The sequence below is a fragment of the Carassius gibelio genome, chromosome A12 (assembly GCF_023724105.1).
Source record: "Carassius gibelio isolate Cgi1373 ecotype wild population from Czech Republic chromosome A12, carGib1.2-hapl.c, whole genome shotgun sequence".
NCBI lineage: Eukaryota > Metazoa > Chordata > Actinopteri > Cypriniformes > Cyprinidae > Carassius > Carassius gibelio.
The window spans coordinates 19,828,434-19,854,242 of record NC_068382.1 but is presented as its reverse complement, the minus strand read 5'-3'; the positions used below and the strand labels follow the sequence as shown (position 1 = coordinate 19,854,242).

General features: G+C 37.1%; 1 protein-coding gene across 4 annotated transcripts in view; it reads right to left on the bottom strand.

Moving 5' to 3' along the window:
- Positions 1-24,432, bottom strand: part of LOC128025421 (cytohesin-1-like) — a 60,290-nt gene extending 35,858 nt beyond the window's left edge. For 2 of the 4 annotated variants that reach the window (XM_052611774.1, XM_052611773.1), the window contains exon 1: positions 10,674-11,127. In XM_052611774.1, coding sequence (XP_052467734.1) covers positions 10,674-10,752 — 79 coding nt within the window. In that variant the 5' untranslated portion in view covers positions 10,753-11,127. Of the gene's footprint in view, positions 1-10,673; positions 11,128-24,362 lie in introns of those variants that run through there. The other 2 variants (XM_052611772.1, XM_052611776.1) reach the window with 2 other exon arrangements.
- Between the last annotated feature and the right edge of the window lie 1,377 nt (positions 24,433-25,809).

The following is a 25,809-nucleotide window of genomic DNA, read 5'->3' as shown; positions in this document are numbered from 1 at the left end:
GTCTGTTTATTAATAATGGATTTTTTAGCGATGTTTTCTGCTGGTTATAAAGTTTCACCAGTAGGTGGCGACAAATGACTGCCTTTAGTCATTGAGTCAATGAACCCCTCATTGAAGCGATTCATTGATGATTCATTCAGGAACAAAACAAGGGAACTTGGCTTTATGAGTGATATGATCACTGAATCATTCACATAACCAATTAATTTCTAAACACTGATCTTTTCAGGATCAAATGACACTGCTATTTGTTGCTCTGAGATGAGCAATGGTTCTGGATTCATTCAAAACTATTTTTATTGGCAAAAGTTTGGAGTTTTTGTAATACATATACATATGCATATGCATACACATGCATGTTTGTGTGTGTGTGTGTATGTGTGTGTGTGCATAAAGAACACACATGTATAACAATTTTAAAACTTATTTGATAGACATTTCTTTTTAACATGAGTAACGATGCAGCATCCATTAAGATGGGTCCTTTTTTAGACTAATGCCTTTAAATAACTAAGCACCAGGGTCTAGCAAACAACTTAAGCTTTTATCTTTTAAAGTCTGTATTTAAATGCCAAATGAGACAGCCATCAGAGTATCTTATCAAAGCTGCACAGCATTCAACACTTTTGAGGTCAGTTCACATAGCTGCAGCTCAAAGCATCAAGATAACATACTCAGAAAATCTGATCTAGACTTCACTGCAGGTGACAGTACACAAGAAGTGCTGCTAAAGGCTGTGGTTGTAGAAAAAAGGTCAGCCCATCCAGTGTGTAGGGGTTATGACATATTCATAAACCTCTGTGTGCCTACACACCGACAATGATTAAGAAAGAGAATCTGTGTGAATGATATAGTAGTGGATTCAATTCACACAAAGCAATTTCAAGAAAGTTTGGTATAAGCATATTGCTAAGCTAATGGTGTGTTAATTTAATAAGCATAATAATACATATTCTACACAAAAAAATGAGTAAAACAGTCTATTTTAAATTACATTTGAAATTTATTGGTAATATCTGTATGGTTATAATGGTTAAAAGTCTCAATTAAACAGAAATGGCTACTGATCTTTTCTTCTGAATTGTGATGTAAAACTTGATGTATAAGAGTACGTAATTTTTTCAAGTTTTGAAACATTTCTGTGCCATCATCAAGAATAGATTACAGGGCTGCATGGATTGGTATATATTTTAAGAATGAATTAGCAGTGTTGTCGCCAAGTGGTTAGAGTTCAAGGCATTTCAAGACCAGGTGGAGACAGACCAAAATAAACAGTTATCATACCATCTCACCACTCACTCTCTCTTTCTCTGCATGTCTCTCTGATTCTCTTGTTCCTCCTCTCACTTGTATTTCCCAGAACACACTGTGCTATGCAAAAGACACTCATTACCACTGAACACCTGTTCAAAAGCTGTCAGAAAGAGAGAACAGGTGAGGTGGTGCAGTAGAGGGCAAGGCAAAGATGATGATAAACTGCAGCAAAAAAGATCATATGTGGCATTTAAGAAGAAAGACATTATCCTTATCTCTGTATATAATGATTGTATATAATGGATTTTTTAATGGGTGCCAGCAATGCATTTATTTAGAGAAGAGTGGCTGATGGATGATTTACTACAGATCTACAGTATATGAAATAATACAATGTTAGCAAATGAGACGTAATTAAATCCATTCATCCATCCACTTAAACTGTCTTATGTATGACTGTGTGGCTAAAATGAATGGTACATTAAATATATAAGATTTGGAAATAATACAATTCCAAAAATATTTGAAAAATTCAACAATTCACAATTCCATATCACAAATATTTGTAATTCAGAAAGTGTGCATCATCCACATTTCCCACACCTTTTGACTGAAGCATTTCTATAACTTTTCTATTTCTATACTTTATGAGTATTGGGCAATGATTTTTAACAAAAAAGTTATAGAGATTAAACTCACATAAAGCATAACTATATATAAATCTATATTCACTGCAGACATTTCCATTACTTTTGCCATGAAGTTTTAAGATTTTAATAATTCCCATGATTTTTGGGGTGCGTTTCCCAAAAGCAACTATGGTCGCAAGTTCCGTTGTTACTAAGAGTCCAATGAAACTAACGACCGAAGTTAGCTGACGTTGCTTGAAATGCATCCCTGGACATCAAAATTGTCTAATATTTACAGGTCTTCTGTAATCCTGGTTATCTGTCAGTACATTTAAGATCAAACACAAGTGGGAACTAAAATCTATAATTTGGCAATGTGGATGCAGTTCTCAACTTGGCAGATACTTGTAGATGAATTGACCAAGTCGACATTTATGGGTCCATTCATTTGGATTTATATCTGAATGTAAAGCTTATTGCTAACTTTATAAGCTCTTCAGCCGTCACCACATGGAGCATATAGAAGATGGGAACATCAAATCTCTCACTGTTAACCCACTGAACATCATCATTCTGCGACACAAGCCACTGAGAACCAACTTAATCATCAGCAGCATCTAAGCTGTCTGTATGTGTGGTGTCCAGTGATGACTGAGGTCAGTGCACACATTTGCATCACAAGGGCCTGGTGGGCTGTTCTGTCAGAGCATACACAGCAGCTGCACCATTAAATAAAAAAAATGGTGAAATAGCTCTCTCAAAGACAACTGAATTATGCTAATGCGCTCCATGTCATGGTGAACAATTCAGAGCACAAAACTATTTCCATGGACACGGTTTATGAAAGGAGTGAACATAAGCATAAATGTAGCTGAACAAATGCTGAGTGTGCCAAGGGAAGAGAATTATAAGTGTGATGATTTAATAAAAACAAAAGAAAAAAAACACGACCTTGGGTTTTTAAACCGGAGTAAAATCAAGGATAAAGCCACAAAAGTCATTTAAATATTTTATAATGACAGTGACATACCAGATGCACACAGAACAGAAGCAGGCAGGTTAAATTAACATTGACCTGATGCACATCTGTAAAGAACTGAATTTTGATTAAAGAAGTTTCAGCACTTGTGATACTATACCAATAAATCCACCTGATCTTCCCGGGGAGTCTGATAGCAATATATCCGCCACAGGGTAATGTTTAAAACATCTCCCACATCTAATAAAGCAGCTATTCTGAATAGTTTTTTGGAAAGGTGTAGCTAGTCTACACAAGATAGAGAGAGAAGGTATTGTCCTTATTTCAAACATGCCGTAGTGCTAGTCACGGCAGTGCTTGGGATGCTGATTGCCTGCTCCAATAAAGTCCATGTCTAGAGCACAGAGAGCAAAGCGTCAGACAGTAGCAGAAAGCCCAGAGGCTGCTTCTGTGTTTATGATGTCATTACTCACTGCTTTGGCAGCTGCAGCTCCCAAACCCAACTAGTCCACATGTTTCAAATGCACCATGATCCTATGGCTTAGCAAGGGTAGAACATGCTGGTCCATATGGTGAAAGAAAGACCTGGCTTAAATGAATAATTCCTCCAAAAATGAAAATGATGTCATTATTTACTCATGAGTTTCTTTTTTCTGTGAAACACAACAGGTGAAGTGCTGAATAATATCCTGGCCTCTCTTTCGAAGTCTTTTCAAAAGTGAAAGTGCAGGACTGGAAGTGTCAGCTCCAAAAATGACCAAAAAAAGCACCATAAAATGATGATGCACGTGGTCCATATGAACTATTTAAAGTTTTCTGAAGCCATTAGATACAGTATTAAAACCAAAACAGAAGCGGCAGTTAGATTTTTTTTAATGAAACATTCTTTGAGTCAAAACATTTATATTTACATTTAATCATTTAGCAGACGCTTTTATCGAAAGCGACTTACAAATGAGAACAATAGAATCAATCAGATCAACAAGAGAACAAAAACAGTACACAAGTGCCATGACGAGTCTCAGTTACTCTAGTAAAGAACGCATAGCCAGGTTAAAAAAAAATAATAATAAAAATTATGAAAGACAAAAAAAAAGAAAGAAAAGTGCTAGTATTAAAGTGCTGTCGAAAAAGATGAGTCTTTAGATGTTTCTTGAAAATGAGTAAAATCTCAAATTGAGATTGGGAGGTCATTCCACCAGCTGGGCACAGTCCAGGAAAAGGTCTGTGAGAGTGATTTTTAACTTCTTTGGGATGGCACCACATATTAAATATTAATATTAATATTTGATATTAAATATTAAAAAAAACTTTATATTTTAATAAAAGAATTGGCTCCGAAAAAATTATTTGTAGAAGTGGAAGATGATTATTAAAGTATTAATAAAGATTATTAAATAAATTAAATTTTGGTCTGTACCTCACAGAACGCTATAATGTATAGCGTACTGAAAAACAAAAGGGTTTGAAACGACATGACATTGAGTGAATAATGACACGTTTTTTATTTTTAGTTGAAAACACTCCTTTAATACTGAGAGAGGAGGAAATTATTAATATTAGATGAAATTGCTGTGTGTAGGTTTATACTCTCCACTGGTCATCCCGGATGGAGATCAGAGATGATAAGGTTTGAGAATGAGGGACAGATTTTAAGGACAGTAGTTAAATATGAACTTGTCAAGCAGATGCAATAAAGGAGAGAGTCCAGATAGATTTTGTGGCTGGTCATTTGGAAAGGCAGAGTTCAATAAGAAACTCTGGAGGACTAAGAAAATGAATTTAAGGTTTTATAGATGGAAGCTCTGTTCCAAAATGCCTACTTTTTTTAATCTCAACACAAAACTTAAAGGGATAGTTCACCAAAAAAATGAAAATTACCCCATAATTTACTCACCCTCAAGCCATAGGTGTACATGATTTTCTTCTTTCAGATGAATACAATTATGCTATTCCTGACATGACGGCTATATTTAAATATCAATCACTGAGTTGAATCACGTAAGAGCTACAGATATATACTGGCTTTTGTATGAATTCCTGAAAAGTGTTGAGAATCACTTGAGTCCAATTCCATTCTGCGGTCAGAAATCAGCTGCTTGTGTAGGCTGTAAGCAGCTCATTAGGTTTTGGAAAAGAGCTAGAAAGAGAGATGTAAATAAGATTTGTTTTGTCCTTCACTGTTTATCATCACAGACGGTGACTCCCTCAGAAGAACTGGTGGGCCACCACACTGGCATCATGGGAGATCCATGAGTGGGCAGCACTGACTTGCTTCCAGCATGATAATATGGGCTCACAATTCAAAATTGAGTCACTTCACACCTCTTTTCCACACACACACTCATTTCCTCTTCATGACCCCTTTACACTATAATCACTTTCACTCTTTTTTCCCCATTGTTCTCATGCATACATATTCTCATTCCAACTTTCTAGGACTCTCTTACAGATATGTGCCTCATAGGTTACTTCAAGGGGTCATTTCATACCTTTTTTCTGTGTGTTAGTCACACAATTTTAGTCAAATAATGAAAAGGTTTTTCCATGACCATTCTTCTTGACGAGAGCCAATTTATCCAGTTGTCGATTATCAGTGGCAGCTAAAACGAATGAAATTTCTTTTTTTTTAAACTTAAGATCAAATAATAATTAAAACAACTATGTGCTGTGTGTGTGTTTGTGTGTGTGTGTGTGTGTTTGTGTGTGTGTGTGTGTGTGTGCGTTTGTGTAAAAAACAAATGTGCATGAATAGGATGCATTAGGCAAAACTAGCAGGTCAAGTTTGGTTCAAGTGTAGTGGCTTGTTGTGAGGCTCATTCTGATTCTGTGTTTAAGCTAAAGGTGAAGTGTTTCATTTTTGTGGTTAAAACACTTTCTACTATCACAGCTTAACATGCAGAGATAACTGTAAGTAAGCTATGTTTAGGATTTTTCACCCAAGTGTAATTATTGATCCAATATTGACACAGCAATATAGGATTGATTTTACACAAGCTTGATGTCACGCATTGTTGTACAGCACAAACATACATACATAAATACATACAAATCTCTAAACCACTTTAAGTTCCTCATTATAGCCACAGGTGATGATAACACTACTCATCCAGAGAAAGGGTGATTAACTTACTGACTAATCGTGATTAGAATTTGAAATGTGAGCTGCCCGTGACATATGAATCACAGTGTGTGTGTGTGTGTGTGTGTGTGTGTGTATGTGTGTGCGTATGAAAGTATATGACAGATGAAACTCTCATTACACTCTCTTGTACAAAATCGACTTCCTCCTCACTGAACAGTAGTTCACAATATCCCTATCCATTCTCACATTCACACTTCCTGACCGATTTCTTCTCATAATGCCTTCTTACCATCTTTCTTTCTGACTCGGAATGACCTTTAAGTTAAAGTGACACTCCCTTAAGGCTTTTAAGACACACCGATAGATTCTCACACCAGCATCTAAAAGCTTTGGGTACATAATAATAGGCCTCTCCTCTTTGCATGCTTCTTATAATGTTATTTTATAATGTTTTTTTTTTTATGATTAATGATAAAACACAATAGTCATACTTTTAATATGTAAAGCTATTTATTAAGATAATTATCAGCCAAGAGTGAAATGCGTATAAAAGTGAAACCATGACACTAAATAGCCACCTAATAACCTTTATGATCTTATAGTTGTATACTAATGTCATGTGTACAGTAAATAGATTGTATCATTGAAAACATATACTTTTTGTAAAGCTGATTTGAAACAATGTTTATCATGAATTCTGAAAGGGCCATACAAATAACATCAAACTGAACTGAATGTGACAGAATCAGTGCTGAACAGTGATGCTGTCTGTCAAAACCCAGCTAAAAATGTAACACTGATCTCTTTATTACTGACTGAGCAAGACCATAGTGAAATTAACAGTTGAAATTAAATTGTGATGCTTGTTATCTCATAATTAGACTTTAGCATGGATTTCACAGAGAGGGTCCCAAATTTGTCTTTTTGATTCTCAAGAGTCATTACAGGAACAGCTCTTAATATACAAAAAGTAAATGACTTCCCTTTTCACTGGATTGAAAAACACTGTAGTTTGCCAAACTTTGGAGAAATGAAAGAGCATACAAAAGGATGCATTGAATTTCCCATCAATTTTTTTGTTTTTGTTTTCAATTCATGACAAAAGATTTGCTAAAATGAATATATTATTTACAAAGAAAAAGACCCGGTTTCTATATGAAAGATTCTCACTGTAACTCTTGTGAATCAAGAATCAAAAACATTCTTTCAAATGTATAACAAAGAAACAAGCAAATAGCTTCAGTTATTTTTTTAGAGTTCAAATTGCAATATATAAGTTATGTCAGTTATAAGTTAGCATCAAGTAATTGACATTCTAGGCTCAATATTGTCATGCACAATATTGACAAAAACAGCTTAGAGCAAAAAACAACCAATGTATCTGAATAACACAAAGTAACAATATTTTGTTTTTGAATGAATAAGCGTTTTTTGAATTATTTGGTTGAGTGAATGATTCATCGGCTCACTTAAAGACACTTGCTGCCACTTACTTGCACAAGTACTGCAATGAAATCAATTGGAGAGAAAATTGAGATTTTTGCTAAATTGTCCTGCTTCTCAGATTTTTTCTAAACATTCTCACCAGAGGCGTCATGCCCGCATGCAGCTTCCAATAGACAAAAAAAAAAACCGGATTAATATTTTTATATTTGATACAGCCACACCGGTGTGATTAGATTGTTCAACGCGGCACAGCATCAGCTGCTAAATTCAAATCTGCGTTCCCTGGCTAGCGCTGAGCCAGAGACAGATGCGTTTGTACAGCGCTGCATTATAGCCAATCACACACGATTCTGCTGAGCTTATGAATGCAGTGGCCAATCAGAGATGTTCAAATAAAACGTGGTGTTTTGTTCACTTGCTCGCTGATTGCTGGCAAATTCTCTCATCAGAAACAACAAAGTGCAGATGTGCGTATGAATGTAAGTAAGATATTCATTTAACAGTGTAAACAGCTTCAGTGATTATAATGGGACTTTTTGAGAGTGCCTGAACTCTGGCTATACTGAATGAAAATGTTACTTCATAATGTAAATGTTCTTTGCTTTCTGTAAAATTAAAGTGTAAAATGAAATAATTAGTAACTATAAATACTGTTATTAAATTCACATTAAATACAATGTCAGTCGTAGTAAAATATTTTATGGCATGACACCCATCTCTGGTACTTAAAGGGGTCATATGATGCGATTTCAATTTCTCCTTTCTCGTGTTACAAGCTCTTGGTGCATAACGAAAATCTGTAAAGTTGCGAAAACTAAAGCCTCAAATCCAAAGTAATATTCTTTACAAAAGTTATAAAAGAGCCAACAAAGCCCCCCTATAATGGCACGTTCTAACATGCCCCCACAAACACAAGTTTTGAGCAGTGTAGTGTAGCGCTTGTTGTTTGGTGTTTCTCCAGCCATGGTTCTATGTTTATGCAGCGTGATACATGACGCAACAAGTAAAAAAAAAAAAGAAACTGTATAAGTCATCATAATCAGTAATTATGTCCCCACTGGATGCAACAAATGCATCACATGGAAATGTTTTTAATAAAATAATAAATAAATAAAACATAAGCCTATATCAGTTATGCATTGGTATTGTAGTTGCATCAAAAATCATGCGTGCATGACGCCCCTACACACTTCCTTAAGAGTTCTAACAAAGAATTTCTCAATCTAAACAAGAATGTGATCATTTTCAATATGAACATTTCTCAGAACTTTCCAAATCAAAAAAGTCCAAACAATCGGTGCTATACTATGCCTAGAATTTATTTTACCGATATATATATTTTATAAAGGACCATTCATATCAGTGGTAACTATAAATATAAATATAATTCTGTGAGAATAGAGAAGAACTCTAACTACAGAAGTATTGTAACTTTAGAAGTACAACTAACTATATTGACACAGAGGAATGATAGTGTTGGAATCATTTTCTGATTTTTTTTTCAGCTGATGCATGATAAAAACATTGAGTCAAACAGAAACCACCTGATTTTAAAGAGCATAAGTATTTAAAGGGGCAGACAACATTATATAATGTAATAAACATGCCATCCATTGTAGGAGAAACATCTGAAACAAAGCTGATACAGGAAACACAAGTCAGAACTCAATCAAGCATCTTGAGCAATGAAACAGCAAGCATTAAGTTTATCTGAATAGGCTTTTTGTGTTTTCACATTTGCATCCTTTGGGGACCATTGGGGGATTTTGTCACTGAATTTTGACAGATGGTATGAAGAAAACTGAGAAAATACATCCAACATAAAAACCACAGATCTAAACCTTTAACTGATTTCTTTCTTTTTATGATGTCAAAAATCAACCCAGAATAGGATCTTCCTCAGTCCCACCTCTTCTTCTGTCTCTCTCAGAGTTTCTCCTCTACATCCTCACCTATAATGATTGTCTTAGCAGCTCTAACACTTAATTCATACAAATTGCACTGATGAACAACAAACACACATTAACCCGCTGAGAATGCTAAAACAAACAAATAAACAACCGTATGCAGGACTAAGTACATAAAGAACAGTGCAGGCGAAATCCACAGTGAAACTTGATTATATTACTATAGATATACAAGTTATATAAAGAGGACATGACTGAAGGTCACTTGGCAACAGGTGGACATTTCAAGTCTCACGATCATTATAATATGACACTATTATTAGTGCTGCAACATTAATTATATCAAAAACACTCTAACAGCCCAGCAACTTTCCATCAACAAAACAAATGATTTGTCTCACATTGCATGCCCATGACGCCAGCTCCGTTTCTCATCCAACACTTCCATGATCCAGGGACACGGTTTATCACCACGGCAACAATACTGGATTGATATAATTTGCAGCTGCAAATGATTTTTTTTCTCAGATCTCAAATGGTTCCAGCATTATGGGTGCATCACTTAAGGGGTCGTGAAAATGGAAATCAAAATGTCCTTTACACAAAACAAACCGCACGTTTCAGACCTCAAAGCCCAGTTTAAAATATGAATTTTTATGATTTCCTCAACACATTTTTAGCATGCATATGTACTGTAAATCAATGAGGCGTGCTCTTCACAATGTCTGTCGTTCGATCACAAGAGTGATACTGCTGTGAGGGAATGTCAAAACTGTCAGGAGTTGTTCTGTCCGAGGGTGTAGACAAACGGCACATCTAAAAACTGCATGCTCATCCAAAAGATCAAATTATTGGAAGTTTATTTTGGAATGTTTGGTTAATTTCGCTCAACGTGTTGCTTGTTTTATTAAATATAGCGCTTTGAAATCTATTGGTAGTGCCAGGTTTGTCCTTGGAGGCATGCCAGAAAATAATTTAAAAGGTAATTTACATTTTTTGTGTGAAGAAACACTTTATAAGCTACCCAGCAGAATCATAATATAAAGATCTGAAACTGTATTTCACGACTCCTTTAAATAGTTTGAACAAGTCCCGATTAGACTGTAAAAATGTGTGAAGTTCAACTTCACACACTTTGTGAAGTTGAAAATAAAGTGAAGATTATTGGAGTATCTTTTACAAGTAAATAAAATTTCAATCAATGCTTCAATATTTCATTCAATGCATTACTTGCTGGGAACTTGAACTAGACATGAAAATGAAATTTCTGAATTTCTGTATTTCGGAATGAAAATAGTTTCAAAGGAAATCCTACACCATTTTTTTTTCACTGTGAATGTAATTCCCAAGCACACACACATAATGAGACCCACCTGCTGGAGGAGCCGGACAAACTGTGGGACACAAGAACGCCTGGAAGCTTGAGGCACAGAGTTCGCTCACCGTCCCCATAGCTCAGTAGTCTCTGTTGCACTTTGAATATGAAAGTGCAATTGCGAGAAGAAAGTCCCTGTGAGCGATGAGAGAGAAAACACAAGCTACTTCCCCTTTTGTATGAATGCAGAACTTGTAGAAATGTTGATACTTATGTACCACTTGTCTTTATCATCACTTTTGCTGTCCGACAGATTCCAAAGCAAAGACCTCTGATGGCAGCTCAGATCCACAACGCTGCTCTGCACCCTACTGTGTGCTGGTCTCGCAATCTCACTCACTGACTCTCTCCTTGTATTGTCTCTCCTCCCTCTCTCTCTCTTCGTACTCACCGCCACTTTACCATCCAGGGCTTTATGTGTCTGTGACATTGATTTCTATTGGAAAGTCTCTGCTGTGGTGCTGAAATAGCTGAATGATTTACATAAGCAGAAGCTCATCAACACCTCCCAGAACACCTCCCCACTCACTCCCACAAGGGCAGTTTAGTCAGAGCTCAACCATCTCGGGCATCTGAGCCATGTGTGGTTTAAAGGTCATGTACAGTATATGTTTACTCATGGAGAATCACAAGATCACCCACCCCCACCCACCCCATCTATAAAGGCATTGTGTTAGGTTGAGACCCTCTGAAACCCACATGCTCCAAGACTAGTGCTTTTGCATCAATGCAGTTTGCATTTTAAATCAGTGTTTTATGTTGTGTGGTTGTTTCTATGGTAATTGCATGTTCTTATATGACAAGAAATGTCTTTCATGATGAAAATAGCAATACAAGATCGCGGCAACTTGCAAAAATGTTCTGGCGAATTGGTGTCTAATCTATTTGTATGCTTTACAATCTGCTAACGCCCCAGTGAGAGGGACGGGGTTAAGGGTGAACTCTCATTCTCAAAAATAAAGGTTCTTAATTGGAAATGATGGTTCCATGAACATCTATGGAACTTCAAAAGATGTGTGGTCTCAAAAAAATGGTTAATCTATGGAAAATTCCCTTTTGGAACCATGATTTTTAAGAGTGTTCATGATTACATCTTGAATGAATATACAGTATGAATGAAACGAAATCACTACTTCATAAAACTCTAATTTTCAGCTTGAAAATGTATATATTCTATACATAAATGTTGTTAATATTCATGCTGAACTTTGCAAGCTAGACAAAAATGTAGTTGCATTTGTGACGTTTCTAAAAAAAAACATGTATGACTTAAAAGAAACCCTTTTTTTGCAATTCTATTAAATCATAAGATCGCTGATATAGCTGACTTGTTGCTGATCATGTGTCACGAAACAGGAACAGAACACTACTCTCAAATAACAATCTCAGCTTGTCAAAAAAAGACATGTTTTCAAAGAATAGAAACTAGCCTGATTGTATGCATGTTGCAAGTCATTTACAACCTAGGATCTTGTAGTTATTTACTAATCTAAAGGGACAGTTCACCCAAAAATGAAAGATTCTATACAGTTGTTTTCTATTCTGTTCTGTCGAACACAAAATAATGACAGAATCTTCTTTTTAGGTAAACTATTCTGCTTACATGCAACAACCTTTTCTCTTCAAAGCAAATGCTTAAAACCATAGGATTTGACAATGTTATGTAGCCATTCAAACATCTGGGAACATCCCCAAAGTGTGGTCTCAAAGTGGAGACATTTGGGAGATCCTGCTCCTGCTCCTGATCCTTCCTCTCCTTCAATTCCACCCATGTATTTATCACTCTATTCCTATGAGATTTAACAGATTTTTCCTATCCACAATATAAAATAATCAATTACCTACATTTAATTAGAATTTTACTTACACTGGTTTTACATTTTTCTGATCTGTTTCTCCGCTTGAGATGTGTTTCTGAAGGTGTCAGATAAAATGTCCTTGAGTGAGTTTTTCTAAATCAGATCTCAGGTGTCTACTTGTGGTTTGGCTCTTCCTAACACCTTCCACCAAGCATGATCAAAAACTTGTATAAGGCTTAGAATATAGATGCCAAATTTAAATGATTAATTTGACATTTAGCTAAAGCTATTTATTCACAGTAATTCATAGAACACATATTACAGAGACAGTCCCTATAGAACAGCCTGGGTTTATAATCACAAGATCATTCATAAACCTGAAACTGTTTATCTTTATTATACTAAATATTTATTAATTTATTCCATGCCAAAGATGATTTAATAAATATTTATAATTATAATTTTCAAATAAACAAAATTTCTGATTAATTGAATGCATCCTTGCTATTAATTTGGCATAGCTGAGCATATCTGGATCATTTTATTACCACAAGCTCACCAACAAACATTCATGTTCATAGTCTTGTGTTTTTGCAGTGACTCAGGATTATTAAAAGACTTTTCCTTTCTTTCTTTTCAGTCTTTTTTAAATGTACACTTGACACTGGGAGGGCACCCTGCAGCTAAGAGAAATAAAGAACAAAGGAAAATGACCTGCGAGTTGTATGTGAAAGGTTAGTCAGCAGGACTTTTAAAAACACAGTTCTTCCATGGTGAGTTGAGTGCCATGGTGGCATTCCTGTGCCAGAACCCTTTAACAAGACATATGACTGTAGACCCTGCGTTTATGGAGCATACCAACATAAATATTACACACAAAGTCAAAATCAATCAAGATACTCTCAAAAAAAGCAGGAGGTAGGTGCAGACTCACGACTTTGCCACAAATTCTATGTTTCTGCACAGCTGAAGAAGTAGAGGCCCAATATATGCCTGCCCAGTGTCAGCAGAGTCGACTTCTCTGTTTCAAAGACGCACAGAACTGCAAACAGTACTGGATTCTGAACCATAATGGTCAGAAGCTTGGGATTCCCATCAAAGATTTATTCCAATAATTCTTCTGCTTCATCATTTTTAAACTAACACTTTTTTGGCATATTTGCCCCAAATACGTCCAGTTGTTCTGTTAATTAACTGAAACTACAGATGTACAAGATGAGGATAAATCATGACAAAAGTACAATAGAAAAAGAGTTTCTGCTAAAGAAATCACAGAAAGGCTCAAATATTTAAATGTTGTTTTTTGGATGGATGAATTAGATATAGATATAGAGATTGATGGATGGATGGATGGATGGATAGATATATAGATATAGAGATTGATGGATGGATGGATAGATATATAGATATAGAGATGGATGGATGGATGGATAGATATAGAGATATATAGATGGATGGATAGATATATAGATATAGAGATTGATGGATGGATGGATAGATATATAGATATAGAGATGGATGGATAGATGGATAGATATAGAGATGGAGAGATGGATGGATAGATATAGATATAGGGATGGATGGATGGATAGATATAGATATAGGTATGGATGGATGGATGGATGGATAGATATAGATACAGGGATGGATAGATAGATAGATAGATATTGAATTGCAAAAACATTTTGTGACATCCTTTAAAGGGGGGGTGAAATGCTCGTTTTCACTCAATATCCTGTTAATCTTGAGTACCTATAGAGTAGTACTGCATCCTTCATAACTCCAAAAAGTCTTTAGTTTTATTATATTCATAAGAGAAAGATAGTCTGTACCATTTTTTCCCGGAAAAACACGACCGGCTGGAGGCGTGGTGTGTGGGCGGAGCTAAAGAATCACGAGCGCCAGTAGGCTTTTGCGTTGAGAGCGTTTGGAAGCTGTGACATTACCGTGAGGAAAAAAACATCCAAAACAAACCATGGCTTACAGTCAGATTCAGCGTATATTTATGATCCAGAATCAGATCCCGAGGCTGAAACTGAACGAGAGCAGCAGCAGCAACGACTCGCTCCGAGCGGGGCTCGAACCCGGGTCTCCGTCATGGGAGGGGACGCACTAACAAGGAGGCAGAGATATTTGAAGCAGTTTTACTCACCGCCTGCGGTTCCAACACACGATCGTGACCCTTTTTCGTTGGGATTGCATCATCCTTAAGAAATAAACGATACGCAAATCCGTTGTCAAACTGGGCCTTGTTTGTAAAACAAGCATCTTCGAAATGCAGGGGAACAAACAAAAACACTTGCACAACGCCGTTGATGCTCTGTAAAAATAAACTCCATCCACTGGTCCCTTAATGCTGTTTCTCTTTTGGTAATCTGTGCAGGGTTGTCTTGCCCTGGCAACCAAAAACACACTTCTTTTGTGACAATTTGGTCTCTCGCTCTGATCAGTGAACGTCTGTTGTGCTCTCAGTGCTCTGCTATACGGGAGCGCGCGCTCTTCCAGCAGAAGTGCCCTAGGACCTAGGGGTGTGACGGTTAGTATATAACCATGAGACCGGCGGTTATAGTTGAACACCGTCATTAGAACTTTATAACCGCCAAAACCGTGTCACTAAAATATTTTTTACAAACATTTTTTATCAAAAATTATTTTCATTTTTTAGATAGGATCATCAGATGCGCAATATATCGGGAGACATGGTTTTTACCACTTAATGAAGTTTTGTAAATCGTCAGACATGATATTTACCACTTCATTAAATTTTGCTTTGTAGAAAACCTTTCTTAAAAACGAATTTCGTTTTGAACAAATTTTATCTTAATTTTAATAGATGTTTCATCAACCAACTGCATGTATTTTAATAAATAAAATGCAAATATAGCAGACAATGATAACCGTGACATGGAAGCACCAGCGCGCCGCGTTCACTTGCACTGTGAACTAGAGCGCATCTCATTGTAAATGAAACTCAGCGTAGGCCTATGCCTCATACTCTAGCATTAAATATCTTTGCTGCATCCTTTCTAGAACAGACAATGGCTTTTTTTTTTTTTTTTGCGGCTCGCATCAGCAAAGCATAGACCGCAAAACAATCAGCGGATGGCGGGCGGGTGCGGCTTTGAAATTTGCTCAAAAAACTTTGGCGTGGATGATGAGTTTTGTGACAGATCTCCTTAATAAACGGAGGTCTGAAATCTCCGCCCCTTTACCGATCAGAGCGCGCGCTGAAACGGAGTTAACCCGCTATCTCCAAGATCAACCAATTGACTCTACGGCAGATCCACTAGCATGGTGGCGAGACAATATGAAACAAAATGAAACACGCTATCCGCCCCCAACACCCCCCCCCCCCCCCCCCCCGACGGTTATGTTATGAACCGTCACATTTGACTCACGTCATAACCGTCATCACCAATTCTGAAACCGGCACACCCCTACTAGGACCCATATAAGGAAATTCCGCTCCATCTAACGTCACACAGAGCCATACTCGAAAAAAACTTTCCGAAACTTGTGACAAACCGGAAGAGTATTTTTGGAACAGAAATACTCCTTCAAACGTACAAAAAAGTAAAAAAAAGTTTTTGAAAACTTTGTCTATGTTTAGCATGGGAATCCAACTCTTTAACAGTGTAAAAAACTCAGTATGCATGAAATAGCATTTCACCCCCCCTTTAAATACAAAATTTCACACCCCATCTACCCTGGCCAAACAAAAGCAACAAAACAAGACAATTATGATCAGCAAGGCTGTCTACACTGCATTATAATGGACACGCTGCCTTGCAGTTTAGACAGATTTGTTTATTATAAGAGCTGGCTATCTGTTTTCTTGTGTGGGGCTCACTTGAAGTGCAAAAATGGAAACACGAATAAATTGTCCCATGAATCCAGACTGTTGTGATGAGCCAGACTTTGAGTATCGCTGTATTATAGTCGTTTCTGTTTGTTCAGGTGAAATTTCTGACAATATTTATCAGGTAAAACAATACAATAAAAGTACAGACAATAAAAATATGGTTCAAGGGAAGTGTAGAAGAGCTATTCAGCAGTAATGAAAGGCCATTTCCAAGCCAACAAGCATCATATGCTGGCAGTAGAAGCTTTCATTTAACATCTATGATATCTGTGGGTTTGTTTTCCCTACAAGGATGAACCAGCTCATAAAATAAACAAGAACACACACACACACACACACACACAGACAACCTCTTGACTCTTAAAGGAGCATTTCTCAATTAAATAAATAAATAATCTGTAACTTTTACTCTCCCTCATATTGTTCCAAATCTGTATGAAAACCGCAAGCTTTTTCTTGTCATTCAGTTAAATCTTGGATCTTGACATCTTGGTGATTCAGTTTTTGATTCAGTTTTCCATTCTCCATTTATTATAACTGCTTTATAAAAGGATCAGTACATTATTTATAATTCCTCTAAATATCTTCTGTATAAGAAAGAAAGTTTTTCAGGGTTGAAATGACGTTAAGGTGAATAAATGATGACAGAATCTTTATTTATGGATGAACCAAACTCCTTTAAATGTTTAGACAAAGGAGAAATCTATACTTGATATACGCAATTATGAAAGCATAACCTTCAGAAAGGAGGGTTACAATATAAGCAACAATATTAAAATCTTGTGAATAATAGTTAATTTAAGTTTGTTATCTATAAGGGATGGACTATTCCAGTAGTTCATCATGGCAGATTGTTTCTAACCCATTTCAAAAATAGGACAAATGGGGATGTGATCATGGCTGTTGGTTGCTGCTGACCTAACACTTGTATCTTGGAGTCCCAGTCGTCCCGTGCAGGGAGACCGCCGTTGATCTCAGTTGATATTAAAACAGATCAGTCTTTGGAAGATTCTTCTCTGGAGCTTAAGATTAATGAGCGAGTGCTAGAGAGACTTTGGAAGGGGAAATCAGCAGTATATTACAGATGAACAAACACACTGCAGTAAAACTATTGCTCTACAAATACTGTAGGTGTTTCTTCAGCTAGGGGCACTTTATGTCCCATGGGCTGATTGTTATTAAGACAGTCCTTCTTCCATATTCCAAACATTCTATCAAAATACACTACTGTTCAAAAGTTTGGGGTCAATATTTTTTTATTTTTTGGATAAAAAATAATTCTTTTATTCGGTAAGGACTCGTTAAATTGACTGAATGTGACAGTATCACAGTATTAAGCAGCACAACTGTTTTTTAACATTGACAATAAAAATAAATGTTTCTTGAGCAGCAAATCAGCATATTAGAATGATTTCTGAAGGATCATGTGGTTTTGGTGTATTTCTGATCAAATATATGCAGCTTCGGAGAGCATCAGAGAAATCAAGAAATCATTTCAAAGAAATCACTGATGCACTTTTCAAAATAACCTTTTATTTTCGCAGATGAAAAAAGTCAAAAAGTTTTGAAACAAAATGAAGGTGGGTTTATGATGACAGAATTGTCTTTTTGGCAAACTACCCATTTCAATGCTAGTTAAGCATGTCATCTAAGGACACATGCAGCTTCATTGAACATCTGTTTATCCCTCATCTATTCTCTCTGCAAAATAATGAAAGACAGAGAATACAACCTACAGTATAGTGTAAAATAAAAATTCCACAAAAAGCATGCAGATTTTCTATTAAATTGAAACAAAAACCATGAGGTTTTATGGACCTTGTTTCAGAGATTCAGTCTCAAAGGGAGGTGGGTGAACCAGCAGCCAAGGAATGTAGTTGAATGGGTAGAATACTAGATGATACTCAATGAACAGCCTACGTATAAACTCAAGCTACTGCAGCCTCGGTCTCTCTAGAGCTGAGAGCTCCGAGCGCTGTTAACACTTGAGTATGAGGGGTCCTAAGGACGTAAAAACACATCAGTGGTCACTATGCCAACCAGGAATAAATTCAGAGCATATACGTAAGCACTACATCCTACTGGATTTCTATGTAACTCTCTTTTAATCCTAACATTCACACTCAAAACTCAAAACAAAACTGTGACTGGGGTGGTAGCCTTTCAAAACTTACACTTTAGGTTCTAAAAAGTATTTTTTGAGTAAAATACTAATATGTACATTTAGAGGTAAATAAATAAAGATGTTCCTTTTAGCTTAAGATATACCGTTTTGCTTTTTAACTCTCCTGTGACAGCTGTGTACCTTTTTGTTTTCCTGAGAGTGTGTATATACCTCAATCCACCAATGTGTTCGAAAGATATTGAACTTTATACAGAATTATACAGACGCAATTCTGCTGCATTGAAGGTTCACAGAAGCATAGCCTCTATTATCCATAATGGTTTGGAAACACCAGGACTCTTTCTAGAGCTGGCCTCCTGGCCAAACTGAGCAATCGACGGAGAATGGCCTTTGTATGACTGGTGACCAAGAAGCTAATGGTCATTATAGTTGAGCTCTATGATCATATGTAGAGATAGGAGAAACCTACAGAAGGACGGACATCACTGCAACACTTTACCGATCTGGGCTTTATGGTGGTGTGGCCAAACTCAATTCTCTCCTCAGTGAAGACACATAAAAACACAACTGGAATTTCAAACAAAGCACCTAAAGAACTCTCAGATTGCGAGAAACAATATTCTCTGGTCTGATGAACTGCAATTTCAAGCATCATGTTTGAAGGAAACCAGGCACTGCTCATCGCCTGCAGAGCACCATCACCATCGATAAAGTGTGCTGGTCGCAGCATCATGCTGAGGGACTGTTTTTCAGCAGCAGGGACTGAGGGACTCGTCAGAGTAGAAGGAAAGCTCAGCACAGCAAAATATAGAGATAGTCTTAAAAAAAACCCAGCCCAGAGCATTCAGAACCTCAGACTGGGCAGTAAGTTGACCTTCCTACAGGACAATGACCCTAAACACACAGCAAGAGTGGCTTATAGATAACTTTGTGAATGTCCTTGAGTGGACCAGCCCCATCCAAGCTGACAGAACTTGAGAGGTGACCACAGGGTTATGTCATCTTATGACATGCTCGAATTTTGTGATTATTTTGATTATTTTGTGGAAATAGATGCCATCTATTGGCCATTTTTTGTTAGTGCACAATTTGTGACGCCAAACTTATCAACTTAGGCATCACTACATCTGCATTAAGAAAAATGTACTACATTAGTCGTTTTTTTCCCCTCTTCTCTCTCTCTCTCTCTCTCTCTTAAATGACAAATATTAAACATAATTATACTGATACGGATGTCGAAGTAGGTAACAAATTTAAAGTGAATCTGTTTGTTAATAAAAGCCTACTCACGTGGCAGTCAGGAAAATAGTACACTAGAAGTTATAACTTAAGATTAAGATAAAAATGGATTTTAATATGTGCGGTCATTTCTGTAAACAGTCTTGATTTGCAGTTCTCAAGTAAACCCCAAAATGCATAGACAGCAGAAAGTTTGGCAGGGGGAGTCCATCTAAAAACAAACCTCCATTCAAACTCTCGCTATATCTAACTGGAGTAACAGACAGCCTGGGTGGAGTTATCATCATTGAGTGACAGCTGAAAGAGGTAAGCTGAGGACAGACTCAGAGGTTTCCTGTGCAGCTGCTTTGCTCTTTCCTGGATGTGACACTTTGCCACGTCTGCAGCTGTAACCGTTGTAATGAGAGACATATCCCAGTCCCACATACCTGTCCACATACACAGGCCTGGTTAAAATGATCAGTTTAGAAGCTGACCTTGCATTTGGTGTTTCATAACTGGCAGGGAGACATAAAGCTAACTGAGCAACACTGAGACACAACTGAAAAGTCTTCTGCTATGAATCTGTGCATGATAAATTCTACACCTATGACATTAGGAATAGGATCCATCAACATGTAGTCAGTCGGAATCAGACTCCAGACTCAACTTTTCATTTAAAAATATCAATATTATTCAATCATGTTAGTAATAAAATATCAAGATTTTTGAACTAAAGACAGCAATAGAAAGGGAAGAAAAATACAGTTGGAAAGATCAACAGAGGTTGAGTTTCAAAACAAGCTTTTACAAAAAAAGCTAAAAATTTTAAGGTCATTCCTAAAGGTCAAGGGGTTGTCATGGCTTTGTTTTTATTGTTCCAAGGTTGTAGAATAGTTTGTTCACTGTTTGTTCTGCTAAGGCACGTTCACACATAGACATCACAGGGGGCTTGAGAACCTGTCCTTTTCCTCCTCAAGAGAAAGCGCACTTTATTCTTGGGGGGATTTTTTTTTTAAAGTTAGTTTTTTTATAATAAATACATCTAAATCCCTTTATTATTTAGCTTCTTTGTTTTCTCTGCATTGCATTGATAAATTTGTCAATACGGATTTCATTTGCTTGGTAACAGCCCAAATGATTTATTCTTCTAATTAACTGATTTAAGAATTTGAATTAAAACATGCACACAATTAGAAGATTACGGATTAAAGATACAAATGCCAATAAAAAAGGTAAAAATCAATTTAAACTTATTGGAAAAGATTCATTTCTATCACTGCTGTGAACTGACCACCACACAGACAATGCAGAATATCAAAAAACAATTCAGGCAGCGGTCCACAGTAGTCCTTAAGATACCAGCACAATAACACACCCAGCTAAATATTTTCTAATTATCGTTATTGATAAGACCCCATAAAATTGAGATATATTCTTGTCAAGATCACACCCCTAATATATTTAACATTTGTTCAGAAAAAAATAAATAAAATGAGAAGTGCCCTTTTGCGCCACAAAATGTTTGTGTTCGTCCCTGGTTCTACTATTTTCTGAAGCCACTAGTGTTCCGCATTCTCGAGGTGTTATATTTTGCATCCAAGTTGGTCGGGGTTTCTCATCTTAAAGGGATAGTTCACCCAAGAGTGAAATTGGTTTCATTTACTCGCACTGATGCCGCAAACTTGTGCAACTTTGTTGAGATGAGGCATACAGAGGTGAACATCTACGTGCAGGAGTTTAATAATTCAGGAACCAACAAGTAATCCAACATTGGCAAAACAAGGAACTCTGAGAAGGACAGGGAGCAACCGTCACAGACATTCAACATCTGACAGACTAGCTGAGTCTAACTCCGTCCACATGGGCCCCCTAAAGTGCTAGACCCAGTGCGACCGCACCAGCTCAGGCCAGAGAGCTGTAGAGCCAAGGCGACACTAGCCGTGTTTCCACTATCGAGCTAGGACCGGGCGTGCTAGTGCGTGCCAGGGCCAGTCGCGTTTCCACTGTCACTTCCGGGGCTTGATCGTGCCTCGCCGGGGCTTCCTCGGGGCCAACGGCCAGGTTTTTTCGGCCCGACGAAAACCTTGGGCCAAAGCGGGCCAGCTGCGGCTAGAGGAGGAGTTACGAACAAAGGCGGAGTTTCTCAGCGTCTGGAGAGCGTCAGCGCGGTTCATTTCAGAAAGATAACAGCTTTAACACCAGCATTAAAGACGTTTTAAAATAAGTTGAGCTCAAAACTCTCTTTCAGTCAGCAGTGAGTGTTTGAAATAACTTGATCCAATGTGGATTATAATCACTAAACAAGGCAGAAATATTTATAAGTGATGAAAAAGATATGCACGCTAAACATGTTACCATAGTAAACATTTTAAAATATGACCGCTTGAAGAAATTAGACGTCAGCTTCTTATTCTCTATCACAATCGTGTATTTATTAAGTAACTTATATTATCTGTCACAAGCCTCGTCTCGTAAAAATAATATAAAAGAATATAGCCAAACAATGTTTTTTGTTCGGGAGCTTCATTCTAAATGTGACGGCTGTGGCTAATAAGCAGAAACAGACTCGACTGAATAAGCAGGCTATTTTCATGAGCGTTAAAAATAAATAAATAAAATAGAAATAAGTGTATTTATGTGTGAATTATTTTGAGTCCTGATAAATTAAAACAATATGATCAATGTATCACTTATTCTATAGTTAAAACATCATGCTTTTGAATTTGAATATATAACAAAGCATGCAAACAAACTGCCGCTTTTATCATCTTCGTTTTGTGATCGCGCATGTTCCAGTGACTTATTTCTTAGTTGTCTGATAACTTCTCTTTGTTGGTGAAATAATGAGGTTGCATGACGTTGTTCTGAGAGGCGTGTAAGGGCGTGTTTTAGTGACGTGCAGCGGTGCTTCAAGCTCCACTGTGGAAACCCTGCGCTATTCTGGCCTCGGTGCTACTGGCCCGGGGCTATGAGCCCCGCCCGGCCCGCTTTAAGCCCTGGCTCGCACTGGCCCGACAGTGGAAATGCGGCTACTGAGGATCTGGAGGGCCATGGTGGAGCTGAGGGGAGTGAGGAGTCCAACAGAGCCAGAGTAATGAAGAGACGAGGTGTAGCCAGAGGAGTGTAGTCTCCGCTGCCTTTGGAGGTTCTGCAGCTAGCTCTGAAGTTTTGGTAGTGTGTGTAGCCCAAACACACCATAAAGCCATCCCCCATATAGGAAGTGCTGTAGACATGGGGATTACTACTGGGACAGAAGGGCTTCAGAGCATTGGTTTAGGGGTAGTGTCTCTCTCATTCTCCCCTACTGTAAAGGGGAATTCACAAAATTGCAGGACAAGTTCAATAAACTGTGCCAGGGTCCAGCTGTGGTCTTCTGTTCATCCACCTTGTACACTGCACGACAACGCTGAAATATCGCACAAGTCAGAATTCAGCTAAAAATCGGATGAAAATCGCACAGTGTATACCTGGCTTAACTGAAACACTGGGCTATTTATAGTATTTATATTACTACAAGTTGGCTACAAATTACACTCTATACAGGAAGTAACACAAAAGACCAAACACAAGGCAGGGCACCACGGGCAAGATCATGATGAATGTGTATATTGTGTTAATGCCAAATATCTAGAAAGCAGAGTAACTGATTCTGAGCTGATCAGCCTGTCTGTTATATCGACTCTCTGACTGAATTGAAAAGTGAAATTTGAGTGACACTCATCTAACGACCACCATCAAGACCACAAAACACACTCTAACCAAAAAGAGGTGCAACAAAACACAAGCTCATAGTTGTGACTAGCAGACTAACGGTCTAATGAATAGCCATTTCTAATATGACTCAAGTAGTTATCTAAATGACACTAAGTACAACTGTAAAAGTGTAAATTTTAGGTGGGTGTGGTGCAATAAGTTCCTGTTGCTCATTAAATAAATTAATTGTCTTTACAACGAGAGTTTAAACTATAGGGAATCTGTTTGGCATGAACTTCTAGAGCTTAGATATTCACTGCTCTTAAACAGGTGTCACTTTACCCAGTTTATGTTTCACTGTTGTATAAAAACTGACAACCACTCTCCGCAAGCTGTGGTGTGTCTGTTGTTTTCACCCAGGATATCCTGTAACATCATTTCTGCTACTCTGACATTCAAAAAAAAAAAAAAAAGCAATGAAATAGGCAAAACAAAAATGTCACAGTGTGGAACACATAGAAATAAAGTCAAATATTGAAGGATTTTGTGTTTAAAACTTTCCTAAGGTGCATTAAACACCTCAAAACTATATAAAATCAAATCTGTTTGATATAAAAACACAGCATCTAAGTAAATTAGATATACTTTGGGTGTCCTTATATAACAAAATTAAAAACACTGTTTATTTATGATGTCCAATACTAAATATGACTCTTTTAAAACATATAGGCAAATCTTAACTTTAGCCAAATGATTGAGTCAGCAACAACTTGTTAATGTTGTTGTCCTACTGACAAACCAAGGTAAACATTGGGTTTTAATATGACACTGCCATCATGCAAGTGTTTGCATTATTATTCAATATGGAGCTGTCCGTTTGACCTCATTTAGACTAAAATAACGCTATATTTCTATGAAGCTTCTCGGCACAATGTATTTTGACATTTCTGAAAGCGTTATGAGAAATTGTAATGACATAAAACTTACCATAATCTTCTGCCTCCATACTGCCACGGTGTTTCACACAGCTCTAGCCTGCCTCCACTATACAAACTCAACATCTCTCTCTCTCTCTCTCTCTCTCTCTCTCTCTCTCTCTCTCTCTCTCTCTCTTTCTCTCTCTCTCTCTCTCTCTCCCAGGTTACAGCTGTTCCACTCACAGTGAACTGTACAGTACATAAGCCCGTCTGTAAACCTATTAGTCGCCTACATATTCAGCATTTCTGGCCACCATGAGCGAATAATGAAATCTCACTATAGGGTTTAGACACAGTCAGTCTCTTTAGCGTTATGATAGAGCAAATGTCTGTGTAACTAATATTAGTGCCATTATCTATCAAATCTTACCGTTGGTAGTAACATTGTATATATATAAATCCTGTTTTTTTTTCCCGCCATGTTTAATTATGTCCACCAGGAGTCTCCCCAACCTCTTGAGAGATTGAAAATAGGACTTTAAAATGTATAAAATGAAAGTCTTCAATGCAATTTCACTATAATAATAAATAAATAAATAAAATCAATCCATGTATTTGAAAAGCATGAAATTGCTAAAAATGCTGTTGTCACCCACCAGAAACCATAAATACAATAAGTTTTTTTTGCTGTCATTTACAAACGTGAAGTTATGTCCCTGTAGTTTTAAAATCTCATTTTCCTGCGGATTATTTTAAGAATATAATTGTACTTTCTAGATGAATGGTATTTACCTGTTGCCCATTAAATATTGTGGATGCTACATCTACATACAGGATTGAGTCTTAATATAAATTAAACAGTGGGCATATGTTATAAGTGAACAAATGTTCTGCTCTTCTGCTTTCATTCTCATTCTGTATGTCTGCATCCTCACTCTCTGGGAATTGTTGAATGATTGACAGCAGCAGTAATTGTTATTCCAAACTATGCAAACACACAAACCCAGACAATAATAACGTTCCTAAAGGAAAACCTCTGTTGGAAAAATGCAGCTCTATGATGGGAAAAGCCAGGCTGTGAACTATAAATCATTATGCAAATATTCCATATAGATTTGCAGATTAGTTCACTGTTGCCACTGTTAATTGGCTATTACAAGAACGTTGGTTGCGTTGTATAGCTCTACCTTTGAATATTTTTTAAGGGGAAAAAAAAAAAATCACAAAAACACCCTTTCTGGGCACCACATACACATTTTTTACATAGTTTCCTGGTTAAGTATTACCACAGACACTAAATTGCTTTTGTCTGTGCCGCACACCGTCAAACATGCAAAAGCAGACCAAGTCACAAAGTTTCTCTCCTTCACAAAGGCACACCATCGATACCAAACTGTGCTGTCAGTACATCAGAGTTGACTAGTCTCAGGCCTGATGTTGATGATTTATGTAAAAAAGATAAAACAAGACTTCAAGATTTCACCATAATAATGGAGTCATTGCCAACAAACTTGCCA